This window comes from Egretta garzetta, unplaced genomic scaffold (assembly GCF_000687185.1).
Source record: "Egretta garzetta isolate BGI_Z169 unplaced genomic scaffold, ASM68718v1 scaffold334, whole genome shotgun sequence".
Taxonomy (NCBI): Eukaryota; Metazoa; Chordata; class Aves; order Pelecaniformes; family Ardeidae; genus Egretta; species Egretta garzetta.
Window position 1 is genome coordinate 352,443 of NW_009259431.1, and position 19,181 is coordinate 371,623.

General features: G+C 39.8%; 1 protein-coding gene across 1 annotated transcript in view; it reads left to right on the forward strand.

Moving 5' to 3' along the window:
• Positions 1-8,792: 8,792 nt before the first annotated feature.
• LOC104124721 (guanine nucleotide-binding protein G(q) subunit alpha) overlaps positions 8,793-19,181 on the forward strand; it is a 98,138-nt gene continuing 87,749 nt past the window's right edge. The window contains exons 1-2 of the mRNA XM_009637090.2: positions 8,793-8,810; positions 8,881-8,890. Coding sequence (XP_009635385.2) covers positions 8,793-8,810; positions 8,881-8,890 — 28 coding nt within the window. The remainder of the gene's footprint in view (positions 8,811-8,880; positions 8,891-19,181) is intronic.

The following is a 19,181-nucleotide window of genomic DNA, read 5'->3' on the forward strand; positions in this document are numbered from 1 at the left end:
TGTTCCTTTTATCTGATGATGCTTCCAGCTTTTCAATGTGTGAATGGAAGATGCACTGCAGCGTAGGCTGACAGTGAGTTACCTTTCTTGAGCAGTTAAGTTGGGAGTGTGAACTAAATTGGCCAAACAAGAAATTAATTAAAAGTTTTTCCATGTCCTGCATGACTTTGCTAAACAGTAAGCTGTTTTAAGTGGAAGGGGTTATTTCCTCCTCTGGTTGAAGCAGAGAAAATGTCCTCACACTGCCTTGCTCTGGTAGACCAACTTGTCAGATAAGCCCTCTGGGAAGTAACGAGATGTTTAGTTTACAGACTCCATCGGCACTTCCAAACTGTGGCAACCACTCATTGGTTTTGCCAACAGCAGGGTGCTGTTGAGTAAGTTGGAAGCAAATTCCTGAACAGCTGGGGAACTTAAATGTCAAAAACTGAGGAAGTACAGATTTTGCTCAATAGAAATACTGCACCAGAATACAGATGTAAAAATCTTTGCAGTTGTGGAGTTGGGCCTAAATTCCAAGTCATTCTTACCCCTCATGTTGATGTGAGGGTAACATGTCTCACAGCTACCTGCAAAAGCCCCACTGGGCATGATTGGTAAAATTCCCACAGAGAGCAGCAGAGTACGTGTCGGTAGCCTGACTCAAAAGCTGTGGTTCAGAGCCCTAGTTTCCAGGTAGGAAGTATGTTCTCCTTGCATGCCTAACAGATAAGCTTTTGTAATAGTGGGTGCATTGCCCTGTCACCTTCTGCCTCAGCTTCAGAAGTCCACAAATTCAAATTCACAATACTGCCAAGCCTGTCAGGTAAGGAACTCTGGAAGCTTAAGTACAGTGCCAAAAAGATACATGAAAGAATGTAATTAACAAAATGGCTGTCTGAAAAGTAAATACCCATAAATTCCTTACATTGTCTTTGGTTCTGTTAAGCAAGAATAAATAAGTAGGAGATGCACAAAACGAGTGGCAGGTACTTGTTGCTTTTATTGCATGTAGCAATGACATTGAGGATTCAGTTAATTTTTCACAGGGGTTTTTTTGGATCCTGATTGATAAAAATTGAATGGCCTTTTAAGGCCTAGCAAAGCTTTTACTATTTAAAAGGGCAAACTTCTACTTAACACGACAGCTTCCTAACTAAAATCAATGCATGTACTTTGAGTGGGCATAACAGATTCTTGTTAACTTTTATGAAATAAACTCACTATGATCAGAGTGGCTTGCTCAGCTGGAACAAAGCTTTACAGAGAAACCCAGGACGTTCTGGATTGATTCTTGTTTTCACACTGCTCTCTCTTTGGATTATAACAGCACAAGAGTGTTTGTAATAAGAGGGAATAGTTATGTAGCACTGCACATTTTTCAGAGCACTGCATACCCACTAGTTAATCAGTCACTCTGTCACCTTCACGAGAGAGGAAGTAGTTAGTTATTATTATCCCTGTGATTGTAGGTAGGGGAGTGGAGACAAAGGCTATGTCTAAGTTAGTAAAAAGTGTGAATGGGAGAGTGGGTCTGTAGGGCAAAATAGCAGATGCTGAGAACCTCATGTTCATGTCCCAGGGTTTATTTTGCTTTTAACCAGGTCTAGTCTGATCCCAAGGACTAAATGCCAGGTTGTGGCTAGAATGCATTAGGTGTGGTCTTTAACATTTTTACTGGTTTCATGCTAAAGGAATCAATCTTCTCACTTTCTGATGATCATAAAGGAGGGCACAGTGAGAAAGGGAGATGAGAAAGTTCGTTTCAAAAGCGTTCTCCTGAACCTAGCTTAGACTAGTGTATGTCTACCCAGAGTGGTGCTCTGGCAAATGGTTTCAGGTGGGAGTTTTGCCATGCCTACAGGTTAGTTGTTTAGCCTGGAGAACAGGAGGCTGAGGGGAGACCTTACTGCTCTCTACAACTACCTGGAAGGACGTTACAGTTGGTGTCTTCTCCCAAGTAGCAAGGGATAGGATGAGGAGAAACAGCCTCAAGCTGCACCAGGGGAGGTTTAGATCAGATATTAGGAACTATTTCTTCACTGAAAGGGTTGTCAAGCATGGGAAGAGGCTGCCCAGGGGAGTGGTGGAGTCCCCATCCCTGGGGGTATTTAAAAGACAGGTAGATGTGGTGCTTAGGGACATGGTCTAGTGATGGAATTGAGCATGTTAGGTTTAACAGTTGGACTCGATGATCTACGTGTCTTTTCCAACCTAAATGATTCTATGATTCTGTGATTTTTCAGAGCTGCTAAGCACAGCTAAACTGGAAAAAGGCTTACGTTTGCAGGCATCTCCAAATAGCATTTTATGTACGTGGAACAAAAACTTGGCCCTGGTGGTTGGCTACTACTTTGCACAAAAGTGATGGAACCTCAGGAATTTTCCCTCCCTGTTAGTGCTGAGAGAAAATGAAATACTAGTCCTATGAAACAGGTTGGTTTAGGTTTAGAAGCATCTTTTAATTAAGTCTGATTTTCATGAAGAACATAAGCTACTTACTTTCTTTTTCTGTACCTTTTTCTGTATATCAGTGCCAGTAGTAATTTGAAGTCATTAATCCATTACGTGAAAAAACTTTGAATATGTTGTCCTCTTTATGGTATCTTTTATTTTAAATTATCTGAACCATTAATGATATTTTACTTGTCTTTTTCTTCACTTTCCGTGTTGGACCCTGTAGAAGGTTTACATTGCAGCATAATGAATTGATTAGAGAAGTGTTTATTCTTTGATTAGGCATTGTCAGAAGTCTTTGTTTATTATTTGTCTCTGTTAACATCTAAATTACCAGTCTTGCTTGATTTGACTTTCTTTCAGTTAATGGTTACAGCTACTGTCAATTCACGCCAACATTCTTCAACAGAAGCATCAGAAAGCCAGGAGATAATGATAATAAATGTTTTTGATCTTAAAAATAAGTTATTGAGCTGGGAAGAATACAAACAACCTTTCAGGCTGTCCTTTTGTCAGAAAGGAATGAAAGTTGGCTCTCCCTTTCTCTCTCTTCACATGTGCAAGTATGTTCATACAGCTTTTAAAATAACTTTGACCTACACAGTGTGTGTGGCTGCACAATAGTGGTGTTAGAATGAGAAGTTTGATGCTGGCTTTCCCATGTGTCAGTTCTGCGTCTACCAAAATGACCTGGACTTGAATTTTTTCACGCTTCAAGTGAGCCGGATGCCTTTAACTTGGTGTACAATAATCTCTTACACATTTCTGGGGAGGTTTTTGGCCACCAATAAAAGTGGGAAAGAAAATTTTCATTTAATAGAGAGGTGGGAAGCTTTTGATCAGGTGGTTGGTAGAGCACGTTTAAAGTGTTGGAGAAGTACATCTGAGAAATTATCCTGCACTAACTAGGGGGAAAAATTAATCTTAGTCCATCAGTTGAGTTTGTAAGGGAGCAAGCTATTACACTGTAATGTTACAGCAGTCAAATACTGCCCTAATTGTGATCTTGCGTGATACCGGAAGCAAAAAGCTCCTGACCTCATCTAGGCTATAATTCACCACCATGGATCTTGTATTATTCTTGGTAAGAAGAATAGTTGTTTATTAGTAAGATGAAGAGGAGAAAGCAAAATATGTAAAAACTCTCGAGATGGGATTGGAGCTAGATAGTCTGCTAGCTGAGTTCACAGGACGTGGAAATATAAAATATTAACTTCATTGTCCAACTTCACAGACAAAGAGAATCACAGACTGTCTCTCATGGCCTTGCAGAAAATCAATAAATATCTCATAAATTTGATTAGAAAGATGATCAGCTCAAGTAAACAAATCAGTGTAATTATATGATGCATTAACTTCTAACTAAGCTTGCTGGTAAAGTACATAAAAAGATGTGTCTATTCATGTAGCATTATGTTAGCAATCCTTACTTGCAAAAGCCAAGACAACATTTTTGTTTAATAGCAGTCTGTTTTGTGAACAGTATTGTGTACAGTATTGGTGGTAGGATGCATGTGAACCAACTGCTCCACACCAGCAGTTGACATAAAGGAATTGCCTCTTTGCCCTAGGAGGTCATGTTGGTGATTTAGTAGCTGTCAGTAACGAACTGTTGTTGCAGTATGAAAGTACCGAGTGCCATAGGTGGCTTCAGACACCATCTCTCTGATTTGACATAGAAATGAGCTTATTACCATGTATCACTGAACCACAGTGATACATGGTAATAAACTGTGGTGTACTTAGGTTCATTGTTACCGAGGTTCTAATGAGATTCCAGCTGGGATGGTTAAACCATTTGCTCTTCTGAAGAGTGCTGGGTTGGTAGGTTTTAAAAGGCTTAGGCAAGGTTAGTTACAGCATAAAATAGTGCAATAAATAAAGGTGGGAAACTGAAACAAAGATTATATTTACCAAAACCTACTTGCCAAGTCAAAAAGGTGCCAGAAGTAGAGCACATTACCTGGATCCTAGTTCAGTTCCTTTCCCAGTGAGCCTTTGTGGTTCATAAATCAAAGAAAATAATTTATGCCTAGGTAAGTGAATTGCAGGCTTGGTGTTTCATACGAGCTCCAAGCTGCACAATCCCTGGCTACAGCAAAGCTCCAGGCAATGTCCTTCCCTATATACTTGATCTAGATGGCTTTTCCCAGCATGAGAGACGCATTACTGTTTAGTAGTCCACAAACAAAAAGTTAGGAAGCCACTGTCCCTTCTGCTTGCTTTAACCTGCAGAGCTTCAGTAGTGGTCAGTGTTTGTACTCCTCTGTTATGCTTATTCAGAATATGAGCGGATTTCAGCAGTGGTAAGATTCAACCCAGGATGTTGTCTGTAAAAGGCCCTTGAGTGAAGGCCAGCACCACAAAGAAACCTCATATTTTCTCACTGGTAATTCATAATAGTCCTGCCTGGAATAGCCCAAAGCGAACGTAGCTTAGAACAGTTCAGTGTGTGCTGAATGTAATTTTGTCCTTTTTGAAGTGTAGGTACTTCAGCATGTTAGGGCATATTGATCTGGACTCTTGCAAAGGCAGTCCAGGAATAATCAGTGGGCCAGTTAATTGCTGTGCAAGTGTTTGCAGTCCATGAATGTTCTTACAGGGCTCACATGCTCAGAGCAGAAGTAGCGTACACACATACTGTCATCACTGTGCACATGCTTAGTAAAGCCAGTGCTTTCTGGGAGTGCCAGGCCTGCTGTGTGCATGCCAGCAGTGCGGTTGCATTGTGGTTATGGAGAAAGCCCAGTGATTTCATAAATGTGTCAGGCATGTGGGCTGTATACAGACTGGGTATATGACAGCCTCTGGAAAGTTCTGCTTTTATTGCTTATTTGCTGTAGGTTCTTCCCTGCAGCAGGGAAACATCATGGCCAGCAACCCTGTACCACCAGATAGTAGGTGGCCTTCTGACATGAAGTTTGTTTTCTGTTCCTCTGCAGAAATAGGGATGGATGCATTTCAGTCTAGCTAATTCAGGAAATACCTGTGCAAGGGAAGAGAAGAGTCTAAGACACTTTATGCTTTAGACCACAATACTTAAGGCTACAAAAATGTAGAACTTCTTTCAAATTTCACATACCTTTCAGAGTTAATCAAATACTTAGATTGCCTGCAGTCATCTGTTGTTCAAGACATAAAGTGTTTGTATGATTGGAAGCTGGTATGCAGATACAGAGTACAAATCACTGCATCTGCACTTATTTTGTCCCAGACTGTTGTCACAGCATCTGTGTTTTCCTGAGGACAGCTAATGCACCTTCTAGTGGAGGGTATATGCTCAAAAGGGAGTAGATATGGTCATGGAACGCCTGTAAACAGAGTTTTAAATAAGTCAAAATGGCATTGTGTGGAGATGTAGTGTGAATAGAGTAGCTTGTCTGCCCATAGGCTGCCCTTGATACTGACTTCTGTCTTTAAAAAATCATAAAGATACAAAGCAACAACGTAGGTAACATTTTAACTGTGATTTTAAATGGATAGCTCATGTAGAAAAATGTGTGCATTTTTTTATCTCAGTAAAATCTAGCATGCAGCTGACATTTATAGGGGGAAAAAAAACCACCAAGCAAGAAAAACAGCCTTGAAATTGGTTCTAACTGGTACGTACTTACTGGTTAAGTACCAAAAGCCTTTAAAAGTAATGCAGGAAAGAGTCATTGATAACTGTTCTTTTTGATTGTTTAGAAATAAGTAAAGTTTTCTGTAATGAAAATTAACAATAACAACATAAACACATTGGTGAGGAACTGTTCTGAGGGCTGGTAAATCACATACAAAAAGGTGTAACCACACTGGGGTCACATGTCTTCTCATTGTGGTAAATTTCACCCTCTGCATTGAGAAGGAATGGGTCCATGACCTGTACACCTAGTTTGGTGATGTAACGAAATACCTTGCAAAGTATTGTTTTTCAAATAGAAGTTAAAAAGCATTAAAGCAGGTTATTAATAAACTTATAACAGTAGAGCTGCACTAGTGTAAATGTAGGGAATTAGTGGAAAATGAAGTGTTCTGCTGCTTTCATTTGATAGTTCAGTTTAAAAATATAGTGGTTGCTAGAAAACTACAGAGTGAGAAGTAAATTTATCTTAGTTCGTTAGTATGCTATAACATAGAATAAGTAACTTTTTAGGTCAGTGTTTTAACATGTTTAATCTTCCCTTTAACTACTGAGTCCAGAAGGATTTACTGAAATAAAAGAGGACTAATAAATTAGTTTGATAAAGCTTGACATTTGCGCATAACTGAAGCTACCCATGCAAAAACCACTGTGGAGCAGCTGATGTCTGGTAACTGCTCACTATCGTGGTAACTCTGTTCATAGGCTCCTCTCTCCCATGTTAAAAACTATTTAGGTACTTAAGTTACTAAGTAATGGACAAACAGTTTTTGAAAGCATCTAATGCTGCTTATTCCTTATTTTTCAAGAATGCCTCTAAAATGATTAAAATACACATTGCAGTATATGCTTTTTATGTCTAGTCTCAGTTTTTTACCCTCATGCATATTAATAAGGCCATAGTTGGCAGTAATCTGTTGGGACTACTTAAAGAGTAAGGATGGCAGAATAAAATCCTTAATAAGGATCACAGGAAAAAAAAAGGGGGTTATGATTAACCTTTCCTGAGGTCATTATCACTTTCTTTAATTTCTTTTTCCAAGCTGTTCTGTAACAATGTTTTTGAAGTGTGACTATGTCTTTTCTTTACTACTGATATCAGTGGAATCAGTATAGGAGGACAGAACAATTACAAAGGGGGCTGGGGGGCTGTCTTTTTTTTTTTTTTTTTTCCCCCCTCATTCCTGAAAACGGCCTGAACATGCTTGGGTGTGCTTAGCTGCAACAAGGTTTACAATTTATTGTAGTTTTGGTCATGGAATATTAGTATTTTGTTCCTAAGCTGCATAGTGTAAAAATCTCTATTTTTATGCAAATACAGTGTGAGTTCTGTCTTACAAGCTCAGGTTTCAGAAATAACTTTGCTCTTAAGAGTCAGGAATTTATCTTTTCAGGATTTTCACATTTTGGAAGTTTGTTATTAAAATGTAAGGAACTCACTCTTATTTTCTGACTTCCCAAGTTATTTTGTTGGAAAAAAAAAAAGCACTTGGCAGGTTGAAGTAAAGCTATATGATGCCCGACAGAAGTGCTAGTCTCTGAAAATTTGTGCAGAAGCCTTTAAAATGTGGTTTTTTTCTTCATCTTTAGAAAACAGGTGAAACTCTAAAGTGCAGAAAGCTGTGAAGATGGCATGAAAAAACTTGACCGTCAGATTTTAAAGCTGTTTTCAGATCATTCAAATCAATCAATCAAAAAGGATTGATATTTATCTGAATAGAAACACTCATTTTAATTTTTCTGTCAGGGAATAACACAGGACATATGGGATTCACTCATCTATTGCCTTGTTTTAACACATTGCTACAGTTTTATTTTTTGTCTGCCACAGTGAAGAAGTAGTCTTTAACTGCATAGCTTGGTCAACTAAGTTGCTTTACCAGAGTTGACAAATGTACTGTTGTTTACTAGATAACATTTTTCCAAAACAGCTACAAATTGCAGACCATCCCCAAAACACTTCAGTTATCTTTTATGGGACTGTTCCCATGTGCCAGGCATTAGAGGACCAACCTCTGGCCATAAAAGTCAGAATGGTTACAAGTTTCTGTAGATCATGTTAAAAGAGAAAATCAGCTGCAGTTTCTTCATGGCAAATGTTTTTGAGGAGGCAACTGCTAATTAGCATGAGGTGTTGATTATACTGGATGTGCATGGCGTGATTCAGCAGCTTCTGTGTACTTACCTGGGACGATGGTGCAGTAGTTAATTTTTTACTAATGTGCAAAGTCTTCCAGCCGTGTTTGGGTCTGTAGGGTAGTAGTGTTGGAGCAGCTGGGCTTTTTCTTCCATTTCTTCTATGACACATAGGACAGCTGGGGTCAGCAAAGTCTCCCAAAAACTGGCGGCTGACCAGAGGAAAAAGGAGGATAGTTCAGAACTACCTGGATATTGCATCGGCTTCTGCTTCCCATTGCTCTTGAAAACAAACATCTTGCAAAGCATGGAGTAGGGTTGGCCACCGCTGCTGACATGCGTGGCATCCTAATTCTTTTCCAGTCACCTTTTGCTCACCAGTGTGACGGCAGCCAAATGGCTCCACGTTGCTTATGCTTGACAGCTCAGGAGAGGGCTTAAAACTCACGAGAAGTAAGTTCTGTGCCATGAGCTTCACAGGGAACTGTCTTGCCTGCTTCTTGTCTGCAAGCGGAAGAGGGACTCCTCCCTCGTACTGCCTCGCTGAGGGCCGAGCCATGCCTGTGCCGGGGGCAGATGGCTGGCACTTTGCAGGGTCATGTCGCAGGCAGTGGAGGTTTCTTTCACATGCAGCTCTTCCCTCCTGACTCGCACGGTGAAGAGACTTGCAGAGAGAGGTTGGATAGCTGCTGGTGGGTTCACGAGAAGTTCTTGTCCAAAGGGCATGCTCATTGCTGGCGGCAATGCCATAGCTGTCTTCAGAGGTTATGTTGCAAATTCTGCAGAAGGGTGCCAAAAGCTGTACGATGGGGTCTGTTGGTCAGAAACTGTGAAGTTAGCAGGGGAAACAGCGTTTGTCTCAATACTCTTCTTCGTGTTGGAAATTGTTAGCATTTTCAATACTTGTACTCTCCATAAAATGAATTTTTATTACACAAGATTGAAGGCCTTTAGGGCAGTAGTGGTGTTATGCTGGCTTTTTATACATTGGAAAGATCTAGGCTATTTTTTAGTCGTTGTAAGCTATCTGTAATTTCTTTCTTCCTTCCTTCCTTCCTCTTAGAGCAAACCTGAGAAAATATTTTTAATAACTTATGTTGCGTTTCCCAGAGTTTTTCATGATATGTTTTTAGACAGTCCAATCCTATATAAAAGGCAACTAAGAGACTACAGTTTATCAAACATAATTTAATTTTTAACTTGAAAATTGGTGTAATTTCAGATCAGACGTTTCCTCCACATGTTCACGCACAGGGGCCTCCTTGCAGATGCAGGCCGGGTGTAACTCTAAATAAGCTAGTTTTTTTCTTTGTTACTGTGTTTTTACTGTAAGGCTATAAAAAGAGCAACACAAGAGTAGAAGTAAATACAGAGGTGCCAAATATAACCACCTTTCAGCATCGTGCCATTGTGGTTGTTGGAAGTAAACCCTTGTTTAGCTTTGGACGGTTAACTCTGTGGTTTGTGCTGACAGCTGGATGTGTGCTTGGTTGTTCAGTTGGGTTTTTTTTAGTTGAACTGAAATTACAATACAAAAATTTATAAAGAATGTTGACTTCTAAGGATAACATTTTAATAGCCTAAAACATAAACTAAAAATTGGGACTGGAACACTTTTCATTTGACTATTGTGCAAAGGAATGACGTGTAAAATAAATGTTTACTTCCTGGAAGTAAAAGTTTCCTCTAGAAAGAAAAGAAACAGCTAACAAACTAGAAGTCTGTCCCCCCAACACCTTGCCCCTGTGTGACCTGCAACTGCATTATGGTTCTTTGCCCTGACAGTTAAATTTGTATATATTTTGGTGTACAAAATCAGAATAGGAACAGATTCTCAGTGTAAGCGTGTTCTCGAGTAGCTTGCTTATAGCAGTGAAAATGGCTAGCAATATATTCGATGTAATCTCTGGAAAACTAGATGCAAGAGTAAGTAGTGAAAAGCAGAATTATGTGAATGCCCGTAAAACGAAAACTGAGCACCACAGAAAACTCAATTAATAGGGACTTAAGTGAATTTAGAACTTTCTCTCAGATGCAGAGGTAAGCCAGGATTTATAATGCCAATAATTTACTTATAAGCCGATGAACAGCATGTGGACTTTAAAACAAGAAGCCCCATGTTGTTTCAGGAGAGGTCAGAGCTGTGAAGAGACTCTAGGAGAGAAAGGAGGTGGCTTTTTTAAGGTATGCAGCTGGTAGTACCTGTTATGGGCTAGAATTGATGTTGTTTGAGTAGAACAGTAGCTGTAACTCAAAACGCATCTAGTTGTATCTATTTATTTATTAATTAAGATTTCTTGTAGTACTGTAAAAGTATCTAGCAAGGCACATTGCTTGTCGACAATTTCCATTGTGTTCTGGTTGATATTATCTTACTGGTTTTATTACCTTCATAAATAGAAAGCAGTTATTTGTTACTCTAGCCATTCTTGGTCAATGTTTTGTGTGTGTGTAAAGTAAATAAAAATGCAAAAAAATTCTAAAAGCTTTCAGAGGAGGTAATAATCTGGTATATACAAGGTTATATAATCAGGTCTAAATAAATAGCTACCTTCAGCTTATAACTAAGTAATTATAAAGAGGATCAGCAATTTCTCTTGAGGAGAACGCGGGAGTCCTGGAGCCATCAGTTTTGCCTTCTCTGAGATGCAGCTGGAAGCTGTTTTGCTTTGAGCTACTGAAGTATCTTGGCTGAGCAGGTCAGCGGTGTTGGAGCTGGGCTCAAGCTGGTCCGCCTGAAGGGACACGAGCGGTGGATGCCGTTCATGCAGCAGCGTGGTGCTCCATCGTGCTGCCTCCTGGCTGCTTCTCTGCTGGAGAAGCAGGACATTAAAATGTTACTCTCTTCAGCCACAGGGAAGCGATGCTTTAAGTGGCACAGTGTGCTAGTACACCGTGCTGTTGCAAATACAAAATGAGGTGACTGGATGCTTTGACCAGTAAAATCTGCCTGCTTGTGCCTGGTATCTTCTCAAATTGTGTTTGAAGTGACCCAGTAGTAGGTTTCATCCTTCACTTCCCCCAAGCTTAAATTTTTCAACTTTATAGTATTTTCATGAGCAAATGGTGCATCTGAAACAAAGTTGTATTTCTGTAATTGTGTAGATAGCATGAAAATACCCGTATAGTGTGGTGTATAAGGCTAGCAAGGATGTCCTCTCAGAACTTAGCTATTCAATTTACTTTCTATTTTTTTTCTTAATGAAAACCAGGGATATATTTTTTTTTCTGTGGAGAATCTAATTATAAATTTTTAATTATAAATTTGTTCTTTGGTAATACTACCCTTGACCCAATTTCTGAAGCTCAGAGAGTGCCAGTGGTACATTTGTGTCTACAGAGTCTTCATCACTCTGTGTGTGTGTGCATGCACATGAAAGTACGCACATAGGTATATTTGCATTAAAATAAGCAAGGAAGATGATTAAAACCTGAACTTCTATAAATACTGTGCAAATCCCATTAGATTTTTAAATGGTTGAAATTAGGCATGGGCTATCTTTCCTGAGATACAATAGTACAGCAGTTGTGTCACTCCTGTCCAGCTAGCGAGCTGACTGGCCCTCATCTCCTCTCCTTGCAGGGGGAAAAGGTGTGTAGAGGGGCTAGATTCATTTTGGAGGAGCTGCTTAATCAGAGTGTGGCTCCTTGCAATGGCTGAGAAGACATAAATTGCGGGAGGACGGCAAAAAAATAAGTGGCTAGTGATTCTCTCCAGGGGAAGCAGCAGTTAAAAAGCACTCTCAAGTTAAGGATGATCTGCCATAAGCTGCAGGAAATGTGCCACAATATCTGGAACTGTGCTTACCTCGGGGTGGATTTATAACACTCTCAGCCTTGGAGCCAGCCTGGGTTTTGCCGTGTGTGTGTGCATGCACACACCCATGCCCATGTGTGTGAATGTGCTGAGAAACACGCAAAGCTGTGAGCAGCACTGTAAGTGTGGGAACAAGGGGAATGCAAATCCAACACTTGAACCTCTCAGATCATTTGAGAGATGAAAGTAAAAATGGAGTAATGTGTTTTTATTGTATTGCTGCTGTGCCAGAGCTCCTTATCACAGGCTGTCAGCTCTGCTGGGCTCCCTGCTGGGCCCCGTCTGTGTCCTGGGGGAGAAGGGATGAAGGCGTGCTGCTTGCTGTGAGGGTTGGGTCTTTCGAGCACGGAGCCTCTCTTGGCGTTGCTTAGTATTCTCTGAGGAAGCTTCACTTTGACGGTGGCTGTCTTGTGTGCGCAGCCCTGTGTGGCCGTGGGGCGAAGGCCGGGCCAGAGGCAGCCTGCCCAGAGGCAGCCTGTCCCTGCAGGGGAAGGGGGGAGCACTTCCCAGGCCTTCTCATGGCTCCCAGTTCGAAAGCAGTACCTGCATCAGCCTTGCCCTCCCATCCCCATCTCACCTTCTTTTTGCTCCCCCAGTGGCGGTTATGTCTTCTGAAGCTCTCTGCCCCATTCTGTTTTCTGGCAGGATGTTTCTTCTTTGTTCCTTTGTAAACTGCCTGAACCACCCCCACCCTTCTGCTCCCCACCATGTTTAATGCTGTGGTCAGCTGTAGCAACAGCGAGGCCAGCCCCAGGCAGAGTCGCTGGGGCGGTGGTGCCTGGGAGTGAGATGGATGCTCCTTCAGGTGTATGAGTGGGCCTGAAACCAGGCGGGTGTGGGTTTCGATTGCCACCACCTCTTCAGTCTCCCTGGGGAAGGAGGAGGAGTGTGGAGGCATCCCCTTCACACTGACGCAAGGGAAAAGGGTTAAATAGAAGATGAAAAAATTTACTGTAAGACTTCGTGTTTAGCTTCAACCATTAAGGCAGTATTGTCTTTATGCTGCTGTCAAGATGGGTTTTCTTTGGAAACCAGGGAAGATACTCAATGTGTAATACACGTTGTAAAGTATATTATCTTAAAAATCATGCATTACCCTGGTAGAATCCTCACTGCAGTCAGCACAGGGCTCTGCTTGTTTGTAGTTGGACTGAAGCAAAAATGGCTTTGTTTCAGTGCTAGGGGTATATTTGAGGCTTGAAAGCATCCTTCTGTCCCAGGTCTAGGGCTGGCTGAATGAATGGACCTTGGAAACTGTCTGACAGCTATCGGCATACTGACATTTGATACCTACTTCCCTTATGTTTCTAATTTAAGTTTGATAATGCTACTAGTAAGTTGACTCTTGTCTAATTATGTGTTCAGAAACAGTTGCCATATTATCTTATTAGTACAGAGGACTTAGAGTGCTCTGAAGCATGAGCAACAAAAAAGCAGAAGAGGCTGAGGTGACAGCTTGGGTGTCTTCCTCAGGAGTATGTAACCTAAACCAGTCAGACCTCAAATAGCTTTGTGGAATAAAATATTCTTAACTTTTCATCTGTTAGAAGAACCAGCACAATCTGCTTTTATTTTTCATTTTTCAGTCATCTAAATCCATATGAAAATATTCTTTCTCTGGCACGAGTGAAGGACGTGTAAGAAGGTTGAAAACCAAAGGGGTTTTTGGTCATTTGTTGGGGTTTTTTTTGCCCAGAAGGAGTACTCCATGATATCTGGGCTAAAGCCCAGAATTTGAGTGAATATCTTTTCTAGAAGCAGTGGCCAATAATTTTTTAAGGAAAAAATGTACCAAAAAGCTAAGAAGCAGTTGCTGTTCTTAGTCTTCATGTAAGATAGCGATACTTAGTAATATCAGAAATGCTGTTTGACATAACTATTGCATCATAACAGAAGTGCTACTATTTCTACAACTTGTTTTCAGTAAAGATACAGTTACACTAGTTTCGGTATAGCAAAACAATTCTGGTATTTTCACATACTAAGAAGCAAAATGCTCTGCTGTATCCTTTCTGCTCTGGGATGGAGCCCTTCTGTATGAGTGATAGGTCAAAAGTTTGTCAGGCTCTCAAGATAGAGCTAACAAACATAAAGTAGGCTAAATATTTAAAAAAAAAAAACCCTTTGGAAAGTGTGTTTTCATGCTTTAACACTTAGTTGTTAATGTATTGTTAAAAATCAACAAGTTACATAAGACAATGGCTTTTATCAGCATTTCTGATGGACACAATTGCACATCAGGTATATTTTCTGGCTATTATAGCACTTCCTTAAAACATAAATGAGAAAATAGATCACAAAAATTCTACCTACACCTCATGAAAGCAGAACATGCAAAGTATAAGGCTTTGTGTACAGGGTAAATACAGCTATTGTTTTGTAGATATGTTCTTGTACATGATAGTTGTGTTTGATAATAGAAAATGTCAGGAGATCCAGATTGTCCTTTTCCAGTTACAATGATTTGCAGAATGTTAATCCATGGTGGGGGAGGGAACCCAAAAAACCCTCTATAGCTGGATCTGAGACATGAAGATCACTTTTTCTGAAGATGTAGGTATTCTTAAAAGCAGTAAAGGTACCTTGTTCCCTCCCATGGTAAAAATAAAGCAAAAATATCACAATTTTGAATGCTAACAGTATTTGTCCTTGCTTTTGATTAATCAAAGAAAAGTAGTTTGTACTGTCCCTGAAATGCTGTCTCTCAGAGTTGCTAGGAATAGGAGTTATGTCTGCCCATAATCCCTCTGAGTAACAGAAAATGAAGGAGACTTGAAAGGAATTTAAACAATGAACTGCCTCATATGAAGTACTCAAAGCCTTCTGAAACATCAGCTTGAAGAGTAGATGCTATTATTTCATTTTACAAATGTATTTAAGAATAGAAAATGTGTCACTATTAAAATATGTAATTACAGATTTTTTAATAATTGATAGTATCTAAATTCTTTACCATAAAGCCACCTTGATGCTCTTGATAACACTGTTTTGTAATAAGCTTTAAGTCATTCACATGGTGATTTCTTTCTCCAACCCCACCACCCCTTTAAGAAAATCTTACTTGAGATATTGAGTATTAACCAACCTGTAAACATACTTTTTAAACATGGCTGCATTTCCCCCCCAACTTTATTTTACAACCTGTTATTAGATAGGTTTACCTAATGGCAAGAGTACTTCCTTTTCACTTACACTTTATATGACTGTATTCCATAATAAAGTTTAGAGCTAACTCAAGCCTTATCTTGCAATGTGGAAAACTAAGATTTTGTGCTAAAATTCAGCTCCTGGAGACCTGTAGGGTATGTAGAGTTATGTGGTCCATCACAGCCCCTAGCTTTCTCAGTCCAATATATGTGCACAGGTGAAGGACCATAGGTGGAATATAAAAGAAAGTTAAGAGATTTAACCCCAATCCCAGTTTTTATCCAAATAGCAGTTGTTAGTTTTCACAGGAAATCAGGTCATGATCTTTTCTTACTACTACCATTTTCTATTAATAAAGAGCTTACAAAACCCACACATGTTAGGTTACAGGTAGTTGTATATGATACTGATCTCCTCAAAGAAGATGTATATTAAAATAATAAGGGAAAATAAAAGGTTGGGTGAGGAGGATATTGGTTTATCTACCTGGGGTTTTGTATCAGGTTTGTCATTTGGGTGAAAAGCAATACCTTTGGGAACAGCGATCAACTCTGATACATTTGTGCCTTGGAGTCAATTTAAGCAAGTCTGCTTTCCAACCCTGCCCTCAGATGTGGGTGTAAAAACCCATTTGAACTTAAATATGCACAAGTTTCTAAAGGCAGATTTGGCCTTTCCTCTGTGCAAGGAAGGTAAGAATTGACATTGTACTGTCCTTTACTAACGCTGATGTTTGCTTCTGGTTTTGTTCATACTTTTTCCATGGAGGATCAGCATGCAATGGACTGATTTTTCAGCAGTTTGCTGTCAGGTAGCGTAGCATAAAGAAAGTATTTTTGATGGCAAAACTTCATTTGTGGCAATTTTTCTGCACAGATGAGCTGTTTAGGGAGAATTTGTTGAAGTTGCTCCAAATGATATAAAATGGAAAGCTAAGCACAGACTGTAAAGAGTTGTTTCTCTTCAGGGAGTCCCTGGTTTTTCAGATGATCCTTTAAGGAGAAGGGAGGAGAAGGTCACACAGGGTGGGGTCCTGTCCTCCTCTGAACCCATTTACAAAGCTCTGTGAAATCCTGAGGAGTTATTTTTCCCTGTGAAGGCAGCCAATTTTTCTTGTCTCTTGCTTTCTTGCCTCTGAATTACACCCAATCCATAAGAAGATAGCTCTAGAATTGTGAAAAGTATCTGGTTATAGCTTCATAAGATAAGGACATTTTTCTGCTTTCTTGGGTGGTTGGAGGGGGGAGCAGAGCTGGGTGGGTTGCTTGTGGGGTGTTTTTTGGTTTGGTTTGGGGTTGGTTTGTTTGGGTTTTTTTTTTCGCATTGAAGGTGGCGAGAGGAAGACGTTGACTTCCAGCAATGGGTTGTGGCTGGCTGCTTAGTAGTACAGTGTGGTTTTGATTATCTGGCACAAAGCTATATTTGATTAACTAGATTTATTGTAAAGGAATTTGAGAGGTTCTGTTTCAGTAAAAAGCTTGAATTAATATTCATTTAAGAAGCTGCAGAACATCAGCTGAGTTTTAAATTTTAACTCTATCTACCCAATTGTCAGCTTGGACTGTTTTAATTGTGTCACTGGTACAACGAGGATGAGTATTACTTTTATTTCTTCGAGTTTAGTGGCTGCACTAGAGTGACAAGCAAAGATTATTATCCGCTCAAACACAACCAGATTAAATTTGTAAGAGGATTTCTCTGCTTTAGAAAGCATTTGGACGAACTGTCTACACAATGGGAGGTTTTCCTTCCCTTATTTAAGGACGTGAGAGAATTCAGCTCCCATACTCTGCTGTGGAGAATTTCATTAGTACAATATGATATTTGTGCATGTAATAGTTGACGAGAGGAAAAAAAATTGTTCTTAGATAAATATGGTTGATACAGTTTTTGTAGTCTAGGTAAGGAAAAGATGCAACAGCTTTAGTAATATTTTGTAATGGATAACATTTGCTCTGTTTTTCATAAACATTTAAGACATTCAAGACTATTCTTAAAACAATTCACTTTATATTGATGTAGATGTTTCAGGTAATTTATTCAAAGTAATTCCCCGGTTCATAAAATTCAACCCGTCCTTTCTTTGGAAGGAATCTTTACTTATCTTGCCAGGCTCTTTTTTTGTTGTTACATGAGTCATTCATGAAATGATATTTTGTTTTCTTTCATAGAATATTGATAGTCATCTTAACAAAATGTTTATAAATTACTGAAATGATACAGAGGAGGTAATTTAGTGAATGGCAAAATGATTTTATGCTTCCTTTTTTGAAAGGAAGTAGAATATGCAGATGTGGATTGTGAGCAAAATAATTAAGATGATTGTGTAGTGATTTTAAATTAAAGAGTCTGTCAGTGTAGCAAACACTTGGCAATAGGATAGTATGTACACTTCAGGGTTTTTTATTAATGGCTCTTAATTTAAACCTGTGCTTTGTTAAATCTCAAAGGCCATCACTCAAGTCCTCTCCTAACTTAGCTTTTTGTAGTTATTCTGTTCAGTTTTTAATGTAAATACAAAACTGTGCTACTGGTGTAGGAACAGATGTCAGGAGGCCTTAGCTCCCCTTCTGGCTTGTTTCGGTGCCTTGCTTGAAACTTCAGCTGCTTTGCTGTTCCATTTGTCTTAACTGAAACACCATCAATCATGTTCCCTAACATCAAGTGACTCTTGTGAGGTGTAATCTATTAATGTTAAGTAAGGAGTTTGATAATCACAGAAGGAAGATACTACAGTACTACTGTTCATTTTAGGGAAAATATAAGTGTGTGTACTATATTCATTTCAGGGCTCATAGACGTTCTACTCTATGTCTCTGGGTGAGTTATCATATAAATTCTTTGGTGTTATATCTCAGTTTTTATGACAAAGATGAAAATGGTAGATTCCAAAAAAAAAAATCTATATTTTTATAAAATGGTTGGAGGTATAGGTTGGTACTTAGTAGCTCTCAAGAGGTGTGGTACAGAGATACAATATGTCATGGAGATAATACTTTTTAAGCAACAGAGAATACGTTGCTTAAGAGTAGTAGGAGTCCTCAGGTAGAAAGAACCACTCAGTAGTAGCTGTACCAGCTTGAAGCTGAACAACTCTCTAGTTGTGGCCACTATTGACAGAGGTGATTGTCAGGGCTGCAGAGGTAAGGAAGCATTTGTAAGGTGTCAAGATGAGGAGCCTCTCTGCCTAGGTGCTCGACCACATCAGATGGACAGAGCTGTTTGTTTAGGAGCCTGCTTGCTTCACTAGCCGCGCTGCCTTCTTTTGTTGGAGAAGAGATACTCCAGTTCTGCTCCAGAACTTGCACAGAGGTGTTAAGCGGTGAGCAGGGGAGCTTTGCCTCCACCTCAAGGAGTTTCACTGCACACTCTACCAGCCCAACATCCCTCCCGACAGTGGCCTTCAACAGCAAGCCTGAAAGCTGCTGTTCTAAGTGTTAGGACAGACTGGCTCCTTTGCTTCAGCTTCTGGGATGATCTCATGCATTCTGTAATATGTTTTGGATATTTTGGCACCTACAAAGCCAGGCCAGTCCAAGGCCTGAATTCTGCATGGTTTTTATGTTTTCATATAGGGCCATACTCAGTTTCAGCAGAAATATGATCCTGCTGCATTCCACTGGTGCTGGAACAGCAACAAAACAAACTATATTTTTTGTTTTCTCTATAGCTGAATTAGTAGTAGCAGAGAGGACATAAAACTCTCCTCCAAGTGAAATATAACTTTATAGTTGAAATCAAATATTTTTCTTCTCATGTGTCACCTCTCTATTACTGTTTTAGCTCTTACTCCTCATAGGAGTTACTCTACTACTTAGCACCCGATGAGGTTCATTTTTGCGCTTTTCTGTGCTTTTCTTTAAACCTGTGAGGTAGTGCACAACAGACTGTTTTTTCTGGGTAAATGTTTGTGTAAGTGTAGGTATATTAACACTGCAAGTAGAAAAACGGTCAGCAGGTAGTGGTGCCCAGCCTGCACAGGATGTTGACTCCACTCTCACCCATGAACCTTCACTTTCCAGG